Raw genomic sequence first — 15,684 nt, forward strand, 5'->3', positions numbered from 1 at the left:
GGGGGGGGAGTCTGTTGGTGATGCCAATGCTTAAGCACTTAACTACTAGCTGAAAGAATGGTGATTAGTACCCACCCAAAGTACCTTGGAAGAAAGGACTGGAGATCTGCTTTCCAGAAGATCACAGCATTAAAAACCCCATGGGACAATTCTACTCTTGCACACATAAGGTCACCGAGTCAGAAATCTTTAAACAAAAAATAAAAACCTGTAATTTAATAAGATTATTTCTAATAAGATTAGAATTAACTCTGGTAGTGTGGTAGTGTAGTGGATAGGGAGCTCTGGTAGCATAGTGCCTAAGGCACTTGACTGCTAACCAGAAGGCTGGTGGTTCAAACCCACCAGCCAGTCCTCAGAAGGAGGATGGGGCAATCTACTTCCATAGTGATACTGCCTTGGAAACCCAAGGAAGGGGTCGCTACGAGTCATGTCCAACTTGACGGCACATAACAACAACAACAACAACAGTGTAGTGGATAAGGTGTTTGGCTGCTAACCCTATCCCGGTACCCATCCTCTTTAGATTGCTGAAACCAAAACCCACACCTTTTCCATCGAGTCAATTCGGACTGATAGCAACACCATAGGACAGAGTAGAACTGCCCCATAGTGTTTCTAAGACCATAATCCTTACAGAAGCAGACTCTCACATCTTTCTCCTGTGGTTAGCAGGAAAGCACTTAACCACTGTAGAGACTTTTATTTCTGGTTTAAGATAGATGAGTTTTCCCTTTTTTGGTTATCTCGCCTTTTTTTTTTTTTTTAAGATACCAAACTGTACTAAGGTGTTTGATCACTTTTACTTATATTTCTTAGAACATTTTTTGGATATGTCTCTTGTTTAAAAACTTCCTCCCATGTTGTTTTCATTGTGGTTCTTTATACTATAAAACTTTGGAACCCTTCTGATGAGCAGTGTAGCTCGATATAATATTCTAGATCCTAAATTATATACTTAAATATTTTGAGAACAACTCAGTTTTCTTTTTTTGTATTTTGATATCAATCTAATTTTTATCTCTTTGTATGTGATCCTGTTTCTCTCCACATGCTTTTAAGAATATTTTGTCTTTGATATTCATAAATTTCACTGGAATGGGCCTGCGTTTTTCACTGTAAGGTTATTTTTGTAATTCTAAGAATTAAAATTGTATTATATGCTCTATTTCTATTCCTTTCTCTTTCTGAGACTAATATTAATGATAGCATTTCTTCTTATCCATATAACAGCTTTTCTTTTTTATTTTCTGTATCATTACTCTTTGTTCTTTTGGGAGAATTACTTAATCTAAAAATTAGAAAATTTGCTTAATTTTCCCTCAGATGTATCCATTCTCGTATTTATTTCATTTCTTTATTCAGCTGTTTTATTTTGGTATCTAATATTTCAGGTTGCATTCTGTTGTGTCTTATGTTTATTTCTTATGTTGCTAATATCTTCCCTTAGACTATTTATTTGGCTAATTTCAAATTACTGTATCATCTGTTCTAAAAATACCTTCTGCTGATTGAATCTCTAACATGTTTTTATTCTGAAATAGTTGTGTTCCTCCAGTGGCTTGTTATTTCAGCCTGTGAGCCTGTTTTCTTTTGGGGCTGTTAGCTTCACTTTTAGATAGTGGTGTAGGCAAAGGCCAGATCCCAGGCCCTGTCAGCTCCTATAAGGAGCTCTGGTGGCATAGTGAGTAAGGCATTTAGCTGCTAACCAGAAAGTCAGAGATTCAAACTCACCAGCTGCTCCACAGGAGGAAGATGAGGTAATCTGCTTCCATAAAGATTTACAGCGTTGGAAACCCAGTGTGGTTCGCTATGAGTTGGAATTGACGCGAAGGCAGTCATGGGGGCAAGTGGATTAGCCCTTGATTAGGAAAGCGTAATCACTTACCCCACAAAATAGCCTGTCAGATCAGGACTTCACCCATTGCCTTCCAGAAATAAGACGCATTAAGAGTAGATATACTCTTAGATTATCATTCTCCAACCCTAGGAACTTGGCAGGGGAAAAATGAAGCTACAGCTGCCCAGAGTTAGTCTCCACCTGTTGTTTTTCCAGTTCTCACATGTATAGCCTTGGTTTCATTCTTGAGACACAAGGGTAGAGGTTGCTACAGGTGGTCGGGAAGAAAAGCAGGAGTCACCCAGCTCTTCTCCTGTTTTCATCCTTTACATCCCAGGCAACAGCCATCAACCACTCTTCAGGCCTGTTCTAAACAAACTCTAACTGTACCCGTTGGGGATTTTTCACAACGTTCTCTGCTGCCTTTTTTTCTTTTTTTTCATTTTCCCTCTACATTTCCTCTGTTACTGATCTTGGTTTAGGAAAGGAGCCAACCTGTCTTGCTAACTTACCATTATCATTGTGGGAAGTGTCTGTTTTATTCATTTATACTGTATGTTCCAGAGCCAATTTCTGCAAAAATGGGTATAAAAGTTCTCTTAAAAAGGAGAAAAACAAACCCATTGCCATCAAGTTGAATCCAACTCATAGCGACCCAATAGGATAGACTAGCCTCCTAGGGTTTCCAAGGCTATAAATATTTACGGAAGCAGTCTGCCTAATCTCTCTCCTGCAGAGCACCTGGTGGGTTTAAACTGCGGACATTTTGGTTTGGTTGGCAGCTGAATGCTTTAGTCCCTGCACACCAGAGGTCTTGAAAGTTCTCTTAACACACCTGTATTAGTTTCCTAGGGCTTCATAAAAAACTCATTGACTTTAAAACAATAGAAATTTATTGCTTCACAGTTTTGAAAGCTAGAAGTCCAAATTCAGGGTGTAGACAGGTCAGTGCTTTCTTCAAGATCCTTTCTTTGCTCTTCCCAGCTTCAGTAGCCCCAGGCGTTCCTGGGCTTACAGCTAAAGGGCCCCAGTCTCAGCCAGCTTCCTTCTGTGTCTCTGTTTCATCTCTTCTTATAAGGACATCCATCATACTCGATTAAAATTGGAATTTTTCATTCATAGATTTTTTTCATGAATTCAATATGTTATAATGCATTATATGTATATTTTTTTAAAATTAATTTTTTTAATTTTGAGATGACTGTAGATTTGCCTGCAGTTTTAGAAAAAATACAGAGAGATATGTGTACCCTTTAGGCAATTTTCTCTACTGGTAAAATATCACAAAAGTATAGTATAACATAACAACCAGGATATTGACATTAATACAATCCACTGAATGTATTTAGATTTCCTGTTTTACTGGTATTCATTTGTGTATGTGTGTGCTTAGTTCTGTGCAGTTTCATCACATAAAGCCCATGTAGCCACGACTAGTCAAGATTCTGAAGAGCTCCAGCACCACAGGGATCCCTTATGTCCTTGTGTCCCGTGCCCTTCATGTACCTACACTGGAGTTTTTGTAAACTTTCCACCCATCTTCTCCCATCCTGTCCTTAACCCTTAGCAACCACTAATCTGTTCTCCCTTTCCATAATTTTGTCATTTCAAGAATACTATATAAATGGAATAATATAGTATATAAGCTTTTGGAAGTGGCTTTTTTTTTTTTCACTCAGCACAATTCCTCAGAGATTCCGCTGAATTGTTGGATGTGTCAATTGTTTGTTCTTTTTTCTTGCTGAGTATTCCATGGTATGGATATACCACAGTTTACTCACGCATTGAGTACCTGTCACTTAAGTGAGACATTTATTGCTTTCAACTATAAGGATACTTGTGAAATTACAGTATCCTGCTTGGCTGTGCAGAGATAGGGCTCCAGCTGCTGCCCTGCAGAGTGTCTGCTGCTGCACAGTCCACGTGGGTCTGCCCTCCAGCTGTGAGTGAGGCAGACTTCAGGAAACAGTGCTGCCGCATACCATCTCTTCCCCTTGAAGGCAGAGACCTGAACCAGTTTATTTGTTTGGGTCAATTTCATAGTTTCTGAAGGACTGGAGAGTTGACTATTTACTCAGTAGCCACTTCAAACATGTAGCAAACAAGAAGGGAGGAGATACAGTCTTGCTGGTCATTGGATCACATGGTTCAGACAGCAGGAAAAGATCAGGTGTTCGTATGTTTATAAGCATTTCAACATTGATTGATATCACTTGTGGACAGTATCAGGGAGTGAAGATGACCATACACTATAAAGTTTTGTGAAAAATATTTCCTGTTCTTTTTATTTTGCTGAGACATATTTCTAGTAATTTTTAATCTTCAGAAAGAGTTGCAGGCTGAATATTGCATCTTAAATATTTTAAATGGCATATGTCAAATTGTGTGTGTGTGTGTTTATGTACTAAGCAAATGAAGCACTTTTCAAAGTCCTTTCTTATACCTAATTTGATCTTTTCTTTACCCCTCCATAGACAAAGAATAGAATCTAGAGTGTGTAAGGAAGCCATTAACAAATTTTATGTTATTCTTAAAGAAGAACTCATCAACATGGTAAACTCTTTTACATAAATTTGTTGGTCTAATTTTTTTTTTTAAACTGATCCTGAGAATTATGTTTAATTCTTAGAAAAGCTTGCATTTGCTGGCAATATGATAATAATGTCATTAAAACCTCCTGTATTGTACCATTCTGTTTTTAAGTGTGATGTATCTTAACATAATAAAAGTTATACATATTTTTATTTTGAAAAATACATGAAAATACTAATTTTTTGTTTTGTGTAGATTAAAGAAGTCCAGATGTTAAAAAATCTGAAAAGGAAGAATGCTCAGGTAAATGACTGACTTGATTAGACACATATGGTCATACCATACTAACCTATATAAAGACTTAACACTGGTTTTGGCCTTCAGATTTTGTATAACATTGAGTTGTTAGTTTGTTTTTTAATTGTGGCAGTTATGTTGGTAACTGAACATTTGCCATTTCTACAATCTTCACATGTACATTTCAGCAGCATTATGTCTGACATATTTCCAACCATCACCATTAACCATTCCTAGAGTTTTCCATAAACTTTAACAGAAGCTTAGTGTTCCCTAAGCATTGTGTCTTCCTTCACCCCATATAAGGTTTTTCATCTTTTTAGTCAGGCTTTATTTAATTGATTTGGTTGATCTGGTATGTACTATTGGTGGAAGCTAAGGAATGGGGACCCTAGTCATCTTTGTTCCCTAAAGCTAATCAAATATCAAAATAATTGTTTTCAAATCAAAGACAAGAGAAATTCAAGTTTTCTTTTTTCTTTTTGACTTTTTATTGTGATGTGGGTGAAATTTTACAGAGCAGATTCATTTTCATTGTGTAGTTCATACACATTTTGTGACATTGATTACAATCCCCATTTGCCATTTCTACAGTCTTCACATGTACGTGTGTAATAGTTCTCTTCTCACTTCTTCCCTGTGGTAACATTTTCCCTGTGTCCTTCTTTCCTATGCATTCTTGCCTACCAAGCTTTCTCCCTGTGCAAATGTTGCCCTTCTGATCTCCCATGGTTAATTGTTCAAAGGAGTGTATCTCCCTGGTATAATTTTTCAGCTTATATGCCTGGCTTTTGTTTGGCTGAGAGTTAAGTCATGGGAGTGAGTCCATTTCCAGGCCAGAAGGGTGTCTGGAGCCCATAGTGTTGGGAGTTTCACCAGTGTCCATCCAACCAGTAATCCTAGTCATTTTTATGTTTTTGAGTTTTGTTCTACATTTTTCTCCTGCTCTATCCAGAATCTCCCAATTTTGATCCCTTTTCAAGTGCTTATCATTGGTAGCCTGACACCATCTAGTTCTTCTAGTCCCAGGGTCATGTAGGCTGAGGTTCCTATGGTCCATTATTCCTTTGGACTAATGGTTTCCACATGTCTTTGATTTTCTTCACTTTCCTTTGCTTTAGGCGAGGAGAGATCAATAGTTGCATCTTAGATGGCTGCTTACAAGCTTTTAGACACTAGTCAACACTTACCAAAGTAGAATGTAGAACAATATTTTTGCATACTATGTTGTGCCAGTTGAGCTTGATATCCCCCCCCAACCATGGTCCCAGCAACTCACTTCTGCAAGGTGCTTGGTTGTGGCTAAGAAGTTATCTTACCTTTGTCCCATTAGTTCTATTATATACATGGACATTTTTATAGCACATACAAATAAGTATGTAGAAATATTGTCTGCCCAGCCTGTGTATGATCATGGGTATATTCCCATTTGCCTACCCATACCTGATCATCTTGCCTGTCTACCTGTGCATCCACTCATATAATAATTTTTGTTATTACTGATAATGCAGTATTGTGCTGTAATAGTGTTTACCTTTGTTGTCAGTACCTCTCTCTGTTTTCCTTTTCCTTAATGATATTGTGCTGGTCACCCACTTTTGGTATATTGCCTTTCCTCTCACCCAAATCAATATATTAACTAGCTAGCAATTTTCCCTCCCTCTCCCACCCCTCCCTGGTAACCAACAAAGAAACTTTCCTTCCCTGTGTAAACCTTGACTTTTTATAATAACAGACTTACTGTATTTGTCCTTCTATGATTGACTTATTTCATTCAGCATAACGTCCTCCAAGTTCATCCATGTTATGAGGTATTTTGCAGATTCTTCATAGTATTGCATAGTATTCTATTGTGTGTATGTACCATAGTTTGCATATCCATTCATTGGCATTTAAGTTGTTACCATCTCTTTGCTGTTGTGAATAGTGCTGTGATGAACATGGGTGTGCATATATCCATGTCCTAGATCTCTCCTCATTAGGATATATACCTAATAGTGGGATTGTTGGATCAAATGGTACTTCTGTTTGCAACAAGGAATCACCATACTGTTTTCCATAGTGACTCTACCATTTTTACAGTCCCACCAGTAGTGTATGAGAGTTCCTATCTCTCCACACCCTTAGCAGTATTTATTATTTTCTGTCCTGTTGAATTTGCTATTGTTACTGGGGTGAGATGATATCTCATTGTTGTTTTGATTTGCATCTCTCCAATGGGTAATGATCATGAGCATTTCTTCATGTGTCTGTTGGCTGCCTGTATCTTCTTTGGTGAAGTGCCCTTTGTTCATGTCCTCTGCCCATTTTGTAATTAAATTATTCGTCTTTTGATGTTGAAGTATTGAAGTTTTCTATAAATTTTAGAGATAAGTCCTTTGTTGGATATGTCATTGCCAAATATTTTTTCCCAATATGTAAGTTTTCTTTTTACTCTCTCGGAGAAGTCTTGATGCACATAAGAATTTAATGTTTAGAAGGTCCCAGTCATCTAGTTTCTCTTCTGTTGTTTGGGCATTTTTGGTTTGAAAGTCTATTTATTTCATAAATGAGAGCCCTTAAGTTTGCCCCAATTTTTTCTTTGATGAACTTTATTGTTCTAGGTTCTACATTTTGTTCTTCAATCCATCTTGAGTTAGTTTTTGTGTATGGTGTGAGGTATGGAGTGTTTCATTTTTCTGCAAATGGATATCCAGTTTTGCCAGCACCAGTTTTAAAAAAAGGCCATCTCTCTTCCCCATTTAATGGGTTTCAGCCCTTTGTCAAAGATCAGCTGTCCATAGGCGGATAGATCTATTTATGGGTTCTCAATTCTGTTCCACTGGTCTGTGTCTGTAATTGTACCACTTCCAGGCTGTTTTGACTACTGTGTCTTTCTAGTAGGTTTTGAGATTGAGGAGTGTTTTATGTTCTAAAGTTAACCTAAAAGTGACTATCAAGCCTAAAATGAGCACTTACATGGATAAGTATTAAATAATCCGTATTATTTTTGTGGATGTCAAAAAGCAAAACTTCCTAGAAAACTGTTCCCAGGTCATAGGTCAGCCTGGGAACAGTACTAGGTTGGTGGTGAGGAAATCTCATTTCTAATCCTAGTGCACCACCCTGAAAATCATACACCTATAGGTGTGGGAAGGGGAGCTTTGGTAGCGTAGTGCCTAAGGCACTTGACTGCTAATCAGAAGGCTGGTGGTTCAATCCCATCAGCCACTCCTCAGAAGGAAGATGGGGCAATCTACTTCCGTAGTGATACTGCCTCGGAAACCCAAGGAGGGGTCCCTATGAGATGGCACATAACAACAACAAGGTGTGGGAAACAATGCAGTAAACACCATCGACTTTCCTCATCTGTAAAATGAGGAGGTTTGGCCAAATGACTTTAGGGAGGGTACGTAGTAAAGCCCTATCAGCTCTAAAGTGGCATGAATCCAGCAGTGGAAGACCAGCTGTTCCCTAAACATTTATAATACAAGTAGATTTGAGGTGAATACATTTTATTTCAGTGGTTACAGGGCTTTTTTTTTTTCAGTTATAAGCAGTTATTGGTCATTTCTACACTGCTTATAAGTAGTAGGACAGTCTGAATGTCCAGCAGTACAATATTAAATAGTCACTGAAAGTGATAGCTAAGATAACAGAACTTATTATATTTAAGTGTTCCTTTTAAAATACAGATTGCACCATGACATTTCCCTGGTTCAGTATTTTCCAAGGACAAATTGATAAAATCTATACTCCTGAGCTCACAGGGTCTCTGGTAAGACCTTCAAAGTAGTTGTGAGGTAGATACTCCGCTCTTCTTTTCCTTTACTGCACATAACTATATACTGCTTGTATGTAGCAACTATCTTCTCTACTAGACCAAAGTTCTGTGATGATAAGAATTAAGTCTGTCTTGTTCACCACTGTATTTCCAATACTTGGCACAGTGTCTAGCACATGCAGTGTTCAGACTGTTACAAAATTAATTTAACAAAGGCATTGTTATATCACATAGGTGATTTCAGGTATCAAAAAGAAAAGGCAACGTTTGATTGAAGTCCAGGATGAACTGCTTCGGTAAGATGATATCAAAATCCTGTTGAGAATTGACCTAGAAGGATATAATTATGGTGTGCCATTTAGGGATAGTAGAACTGGCTGCTGCATTGCATCAAAACCTCATTATCTTTGAGCTTGGAAACTCAGTGAAGGTAAGTTACACTGCCTGGTGAAACCTTTATCTAAGGTGAAGTTAGCACTCATCTTCTGCCACCAGGTGTCAGAAGATGCCTTAGATACCTGAGAGGCAGCCTAAGTAAGTGCATGGACTTGAGCTGCCTGGGTGTGCATCCAGGCTGTGTCATAATGGCTGTGCAACCTTGGGCAAGTTAACCTGTGCGTTAGTTTTCTCACTTACAAAATGGGCAAAATAATAACGCTTGCACCTCATTAAGTGTGAGAATTAGGAAGTACTTCACAGTGACTGGCATATAATAAGTGTTATGTAAGTGTTAGTGGCTTTTGTTTATGTTGTTGTTTAACCCTTTCTCCTGGACCAGGAGAACTTCCCAGGCTTTGCAGGCCAGGGCTGTCTCCATGGCCTGTTTAGGAAATGAGAGCACACACCACCAACCAGTCAACCAACAAGTATTTTTGGTGCTCTTCCACGAGGCAGGACTGTCGTGTGAGCTGGAGAGTAGGGTAGGAAAGCAGGACCAGGTATGCTTTCTGCTTATGAGGAGCATTAAGATGATTTGAGATACAAGGTGATATTATCAAAAGAGACATGTATAATTAAGCACTAAATTTTAAAGAGACTGCCACAGGAATTTAAAGAAGGTAGAAATTGGTTATCTGGTCCACTGGTTTCTAAATCTAGCCTATGGACAAATGCTAGCCCATGATAAAGTTTTCATTGGCCCAGGCCAAAATAAGAAAAATAAAGGTAATACAATGGTGATGGCTAACACTTAAAAGCTCGCTATGTGCCGGACACAATTCTGAATGCTTTATACATCACCTTAGTCTTGTGAGGTAGGTTATTGTGGCTACATAGGAAAACTGCTTTAATTGTCATCAACATGAGGCCACTAAGACATGTTTTAAAAGACCAACCTCTTTTGTTCATCTTTTTATGTGACACTAGATGTTGAAAAGCGTATTTTGAAAAGAGATGGTTTTACATATGAACAACCTAAGATACAAGGAGGTAGCTTCCACACCAAGGCAGCAGTGGAGCCAGGATCTGTTGTCAGCAGTCTGACTCCTGACCCTGGCCCTGCCCGCACAAGACTGAGTTTTCCAGAATGCTGCATTTGTTTAATAAAAAACTGCTAGCATGACTTATAAAATTATGATACTATAGTTCTTTTTTATATCTTTATTCAACAAAATGAAAAATTGGCAGCCTTCCCCCCTCATATCCCCCTGCACTTCTGAAATCTTGGTTTTCTTTTGTATTTCATAGGTGAAGAAACTGAGGCACTGAGAGATGAAGCATGTGCCCAAGGTTACACATTCTTCAGCAGCCAGTGATAGTTTGTCCACTGGTCCTAATTAGACTTGGAAAGTGGGCGATATTTTGGCCTAGAGGAAGGGGCAATGGGAAGGCTTCTGCCTGTTTTCACTCTTAAACGGCAATGCCTACCTTCTCCTACCTGGGGGCACTAAAATTGACCAAATATGTTTGAATTCAGTAGTTCCCAAGATCCTAAAAATAACCTGATGAAAATGTAGGATCTGTAGGGCATATTCTTCTGTGTGCTTCATTGCTAATTATTTATTGGACATTGTGTTTCAGAGTTGTTTCTGTTTTAAATTGAAACCTAGAGTCCCAAATTTTATAACTTTCCACATATTTTTATACTTTCAGAGGCAAAGAAATCTTAAATCATCTTGTCCATGTCCCCTTGCTTTTCATACTTACTATACCCACATAATTCAATCTCAGATAGTATAGGCTGTTACACTTCATTATATCTCATTTATTTTTTGGAAAAACAACTTTGTTTCAGGTTAGAACCACAACTGAAACAACTACAAACAAAATATGATGAACTTAAGGAGAGAAAATCTTCCCTTAAGAATGCAGCATATTTCGTATCTAATTTAAAGCAGCTTCATCAGGATTATTCAGATGTTCGTGAAAAAGAACCAGAAGCCAAGGAAATGGTAACTTCAATTTTTACTTTTTACTAGGCTTCAGAAGAAAAGGCAGGACGTTTGCCTCCTGGGTCACCAGAGCTTTGTGGAAAGATGTAGATGCAGCATGACCGAGTCTACCCAAAACAGCATCACTGCAACCCAGTGCAAGTCGGTTACAGCATCAGTTTTTTAGCTGCTTAGTGAGGGGTAGACAGGTATCAAGGAGGCCAGAATCACTGAGGTTATTGAATTACTTATGCTCCAGAGAACTGAATTACCTCAAGGAAAGTGTATCTTTGTGTACAAATCTCAACTGAACAACCTCTCTTCTTTTTGTAGTCTGTATTAGTCATAGTATCTTTAGTATCTTTGAAAAACAAGCTGTTACCCAGTATAAGTGACAGATCCAATGTTAGAAGTTGAGAAGTACATTTAAAAGGCATATAGTGAGAAAAAATATGATGTATTATTGTTCTCATAAATTTTGTAGTTGCTTCTGGATTTTTCTTAGACTTTAATGCTGTTATGACATCAAGCTCAGATTAATAGAGATGTTTAAGCAATTGAAAATATTATATACATTTACATATTTTAATATAATTATTTTATGTGTCAAGTATGGTTAAGTGCTCAGCTGCTAACCAAAAGGTAGGTGATTTGAACCCACCAGACACTCTGTGGGAGAGGAGACGATCTGCTTGTGTAGAGATTACAGTCTAGGACACCCAGTGGGGGCTTCTGTGGGTCGTTATGAGTTGGAATCAACTCGATAACACACAACAGCAACATTCATAGATGGATGTGATATGTTGTTGTTGTTGTTAAGTGCCGTCGAGTCGTTTCCGACTCATAGCGACCCCATGCACAGCAGAACGATGTGATAGTTTATACATATACACGTCTTATGATCAGACTTGTATTCTTCACTTCCAAATTCACTTTTAGAGTTTTGACACTACTGTAAAAATTAATTCTCCTAAGTGTACATGCCTAAAGTTTGTTTATATATTAGAGATCTGAAAATAGAATGTTTTTAAAAGTTTTTTAAAATATATTTTTTCATGTGATAATACTAACTAGTCTAAAGCTCATTATTTAGAATAAGGTATTGGATTTTGGTTACTAAACTTGGAACAAATTAAGAGTAGCATTGATTGAATTTGCAGGTAACAACTTTGGTGAATACTGAGCTTTTGTAATTCTATTTGTACTTCTGTCCCATTTGCCTTATATACTGTGTGTAGGTATTTGGTATATGCCTTACCTGTTTTTCTAAATTGAAAATCCAGCATGAAATGTTAGTTCTTCTTTGCTCTTCCTAAAGAGTAGGTGCCCACTGTTTTGAACCCATTGGGCCCTCAAATATTTCTTACCGAGTTCTTCAGAACTTCATTTTATCTATGAGTGGTACTCACAGTCGACAGCATTCATTACTAAGAAAATGTACTAATTTTTATTATTAAGAAAATCATCTTGGAAACATATTAACAAACTATAGAAGCATGATAAAAATTCTGTAATGGAAAAAAAATTAAAAATTAAAAAAAAAAAATCTGTAAGGGGAAAGCATTCAAACAATCCCTCACCCTGAGATACAGTTTGCAAAAGGAAGGAATAAAAAAACTGCACGAAGTTCAGCTTTGTTAATTATGTCAAAATCATGAATTGCGTTTTGTGTTCTACTTTATGTTGGGTTTGTATTCTAATTTTTGTCTTTATTAATACCATGCATGTAGATTGGCAACCTGTCAGATATTTAATTGATGTTCCCAGTCAATAATTCTTCTAGATGCTAGATTTTGTTTTTTGCCTTTTTTGTTGGCCTTTTGTGGTCTTGATGTTCTCATTCCTTCATTTTTTTCAGGAAAAGCAAACCTGCCTTAGAATTTTGTGTTTTAAAATAGACCTGAGATCAAGCAGACCCTATGTAGCTCTGACACACTTGTCCAAACTAAGTCTTGACCTGTTTCAGGAATGATTTTGTGTTTTAAATAATTCAGATGCGATAGTTCCTTGAATCAGCTGGTCTGGGATGAGGAGATCAGTTCAGGCTTTGCAGAATCCCTTGCATCCTTATGTTATCAATTATGTCCTAAGAAAAATTAATTAAGACCAATTTTCATAATGGTCCTCCTTTAAAAATGAAAGGAGGAGCTAATGGAAAGCTCTATCATAATTGGCACATTTGATCATAAGATTCAGCTATGTAGAAGACAGTATTGTTATGAAAATTTTTTATATTTGTTTATCTAAATAAGTGGTTTTCCTTCAACAGTATGATTCATCCAGCCTTCCAGCTCTGTTATTAAAGGCAAGAGGACTTTTGGGAGCTGAAAATCATCTGCGAAACATCAACCATCAATTAGAGAAGCTCCTTGGCCAGGAATGAGAAGAGCAGTCTACTAAAATGTACCTGTAAAAAGATTAGTCTTATGCTCCTGTCTGTTAATCTTCTGAAACTGTACTTTTTATTTATTAATAAAAATCCCTTTTTTGAAAAATTAAAGTGGGGGGATGTATATTTTTATCTGGATTTTTCACAAAGAAGATTTGGGGGACAACTGAAACTTTATTAATGTTAATTTGAGTTGAATATGTATTTTTATTGTTATAGTAACAGTCTCAGCTACATGAAAGTAACTCATTTAATTGTTTGGGCTGGAAGTATGGCCTTGTCACCAGAATTTAGTAGTATTATTTTGTCATCAAATCAAATTATTGTGACAGTGTTAAATGGCCTCAGTTTGGTGTCATAATATCATCTTTTCTAGTTATTATTTTCTTGAGCAATAAGTTGTTATAAAATTGATACCTTAACCTAATTACCTCCCGATGTAAGTTTTGAGCTATAAATGAACTTGCAAAATCAAATAGATGATGTGAACATAGATTGGTTTTGGTTAATAAAGATTTCTATTGAATTTAAGTATACCAAATCTAATTTTTAATAAAGTTGGTTTACTTAAGTAAAAAGACAATAGTTGAAAGGCAAAGTGGTAAAACTTAGTTGATATTAACAGGTTTAAGTTAAAATAATATGCTTATGTTATCAAATCTAATATTTAATTTTCAGGCATATCAAACCCTGCTTATGAAAAATAAGTGTCCATAGTTAATTAGCTACTATTGTAATACTTCTAAAATTAGTTCATCAGGAATTTCATCCACTCCACTGCTATAACTGAGAAGACTATTCGCTGTCGCTTCAGCCAACTCAGCATCTTCCACAGCTTCTGAAAAATCAGCATCGTCAATGCTATTATCCCAGTCATCATGGGAAGAATCACCTCTTGACAACTTGATCTCATTGTTCCTTGTTTCATCTGTTGTAAATTCCTCTTCCTTTGTTTCCATGGTGGAGAGTAAGTAAGTGAGGGCAAGAAAATAAAAGTTAGTCAGTCATAATATATGCTAATTTCACCATATACTCAGTCTGTGTCAGATTAAGGTATTAAGTAATAAGGCCAGTTCTTTAACAGATAATAAACAAATATGCTAGATGATGAATACTGTGTCCAATATAGTGACCATGGGAATAAGTTCACTAATTGAAATGTTGCTTCTTACACTGCGATTTAGATACTTCTGAACTCCAAATTTGAAATTATCTGCAGCTCCCGTGGCACATTCTTTTCAGTATCCTCAGGCAAGGCTAGAACAAGGACTTACTTACTTTTTTTTTGTTAAGTGCATACTGCAGCTGAAGACAAACTGGAAGACATTCACATAGGCTTATTTCCCTAATTTAATAGTACTTTAAAAATTAATAAGAACATTGAAATAATTGCTAAAGAACACTTTGGCGACTGTGGTCAAAATATGACTGGCTTATACATTAACCACTTGCCATGAAGTGGATTTTAACTCGTAGCGAGCGACTCCATATGTGTTAAGAGTAGAACTGTGCTCCATAGAGTTTTCAGTAGTTGATTTCTTAGAAGTATGATGCTAGGCCTTCTTCCAAGGTGCTTCTGGGTGGACCTGAATTTCCAACCTTGTTAGCAGCTGAGCATGTTAACCACTTGCATCACCTAGGAACTCTGTGTTACATATACTAGGTAATAGTAAATATCAATGTTAAATTTCCTGGATTTAATAATTATATCACAGTTATATAAAAATGCCCTTACTCTTCAATAAGCCAAAAAATCAAACCCACTGCCGTTGAGTTGGATCTGACTCATAGTGACCCCTCCTTGGATTTCTGAGGAGGTATCACTATGGAAGTAGATTGCCTAACCTTCCTTCTAAGGAGTGGCTGGTGGGTTTGAACCGCCAGCCTTCTGGTTAGCAGTCAAGTACCTTAGGCACTATGCTACCAGAGCTATAACATGCTTAAATATTAAGAGATGAAAGTTTTTGTGTCTGCAACTTACTCTCAAATGATTCATCAAAAATGATGTGTATGTGTACAGTTGAGAGAAAAAAAAAATATGGTCAAATGGTAACAATTAGCAAATCTAGGTATAGGGTATATAGGAGTATCTTGTACTTGTGCAACATTTCTGTAGATCTGAATTGTTTTTTAATTCAGAATTTGAATAACATAATTTAAGAAGTTTTTAAAATAAGTAAGATAACCCAATAGGAAAGCAAAAATAAACTACTTGGGAATTTACTAAAATAGATGAAGCAGAAATGACAAAATGTTAACTGCTAAACCTAAATGATGGGTACATGGGTATTCATTATTCTGTTCTGTTTAGATGTTTGAAATTTTTAATAAAATCAAAACAAATAACACATATATCCAGGCATTGGTAATAATGCACACCAAAAGTACTTCATGTGATTATTTCTGAGGTATTCCTAGATAAACAGGAAATAGAAAATTTTTAAAGTCCACTGAAGTCATACTTGTCAAAATGACACTTCAGATGAACAAGAAT

At 36.8% G+C, this 15,684-nt stretch overlaps 2 protein-coding genes across 2 annotated transcripts in view; one reads left to right on the forward strand and one right to left on the reverse strand.

Annotated features, from left to right (window-relative positions):
- Positions 1-13,184, forward strand: part of CENPU (centromere protein U) — a 65,101-nt gene extending 51,917 nt beyond the window's left edge. The window contains exons 9-13 of the mRNA XM_007940886.1: positions 4,315-4,393; positions 4,628-4,675; positions 8,667-8,728; positions 10,666-10,822; positions 13,071-13,184. Of these exons, the coding sequence (XP_007939077.1) occupies positions 4,315-4,393; positions 4,628-4,675; positions 8,667-8,728; positions 10,666-10,822; positions 13,071-13,184 (460 nt within the window). The remainder of the gene's footprint in view (positions 1-4,314; positions 4,394-4,627; positions 4,676-8,666; positions 8,729-10,665; positions 10,823-13,070) is intronic.
- A 734-nt stretch (positions 13,185-13,918) lies between these two features.
- PRIMPOL (primase and DNA directed polymerase) overlaps positions 13,919-15,684 on the reverse strand; it is an 80,667-nt gene continuing 78,901 nt past the window's right edge. The window contains exon 14 of the mRNA XM_007940888.1: positions 13,919-14,137. Within this exon, the coding sequence (XP_007939079.1) occupies positions 13,919-14,137 (219 nt within the window). The remainder of the gene's footprint in view (positions 14,138-15,684) is intronic.

This window comes from Orycteropus afer, unplaced genomic scaffold, assembly GCF_000298275.1.
Source record: "Orycteropus afer afer isolate SDZICR_OR568_19922 unplaced genomic scaffold, OryAfe1.0 scaffold00073, whole genome shotgun sequence".
In the NCBI taxonomy this organism is placed as follows: domain Eukaryota; kingdom Metazoa; phylum Chordata; class Mammalia; order Tubulidentata; family Orycteropodidae; genus Orycteropus; species Orycteropus afer.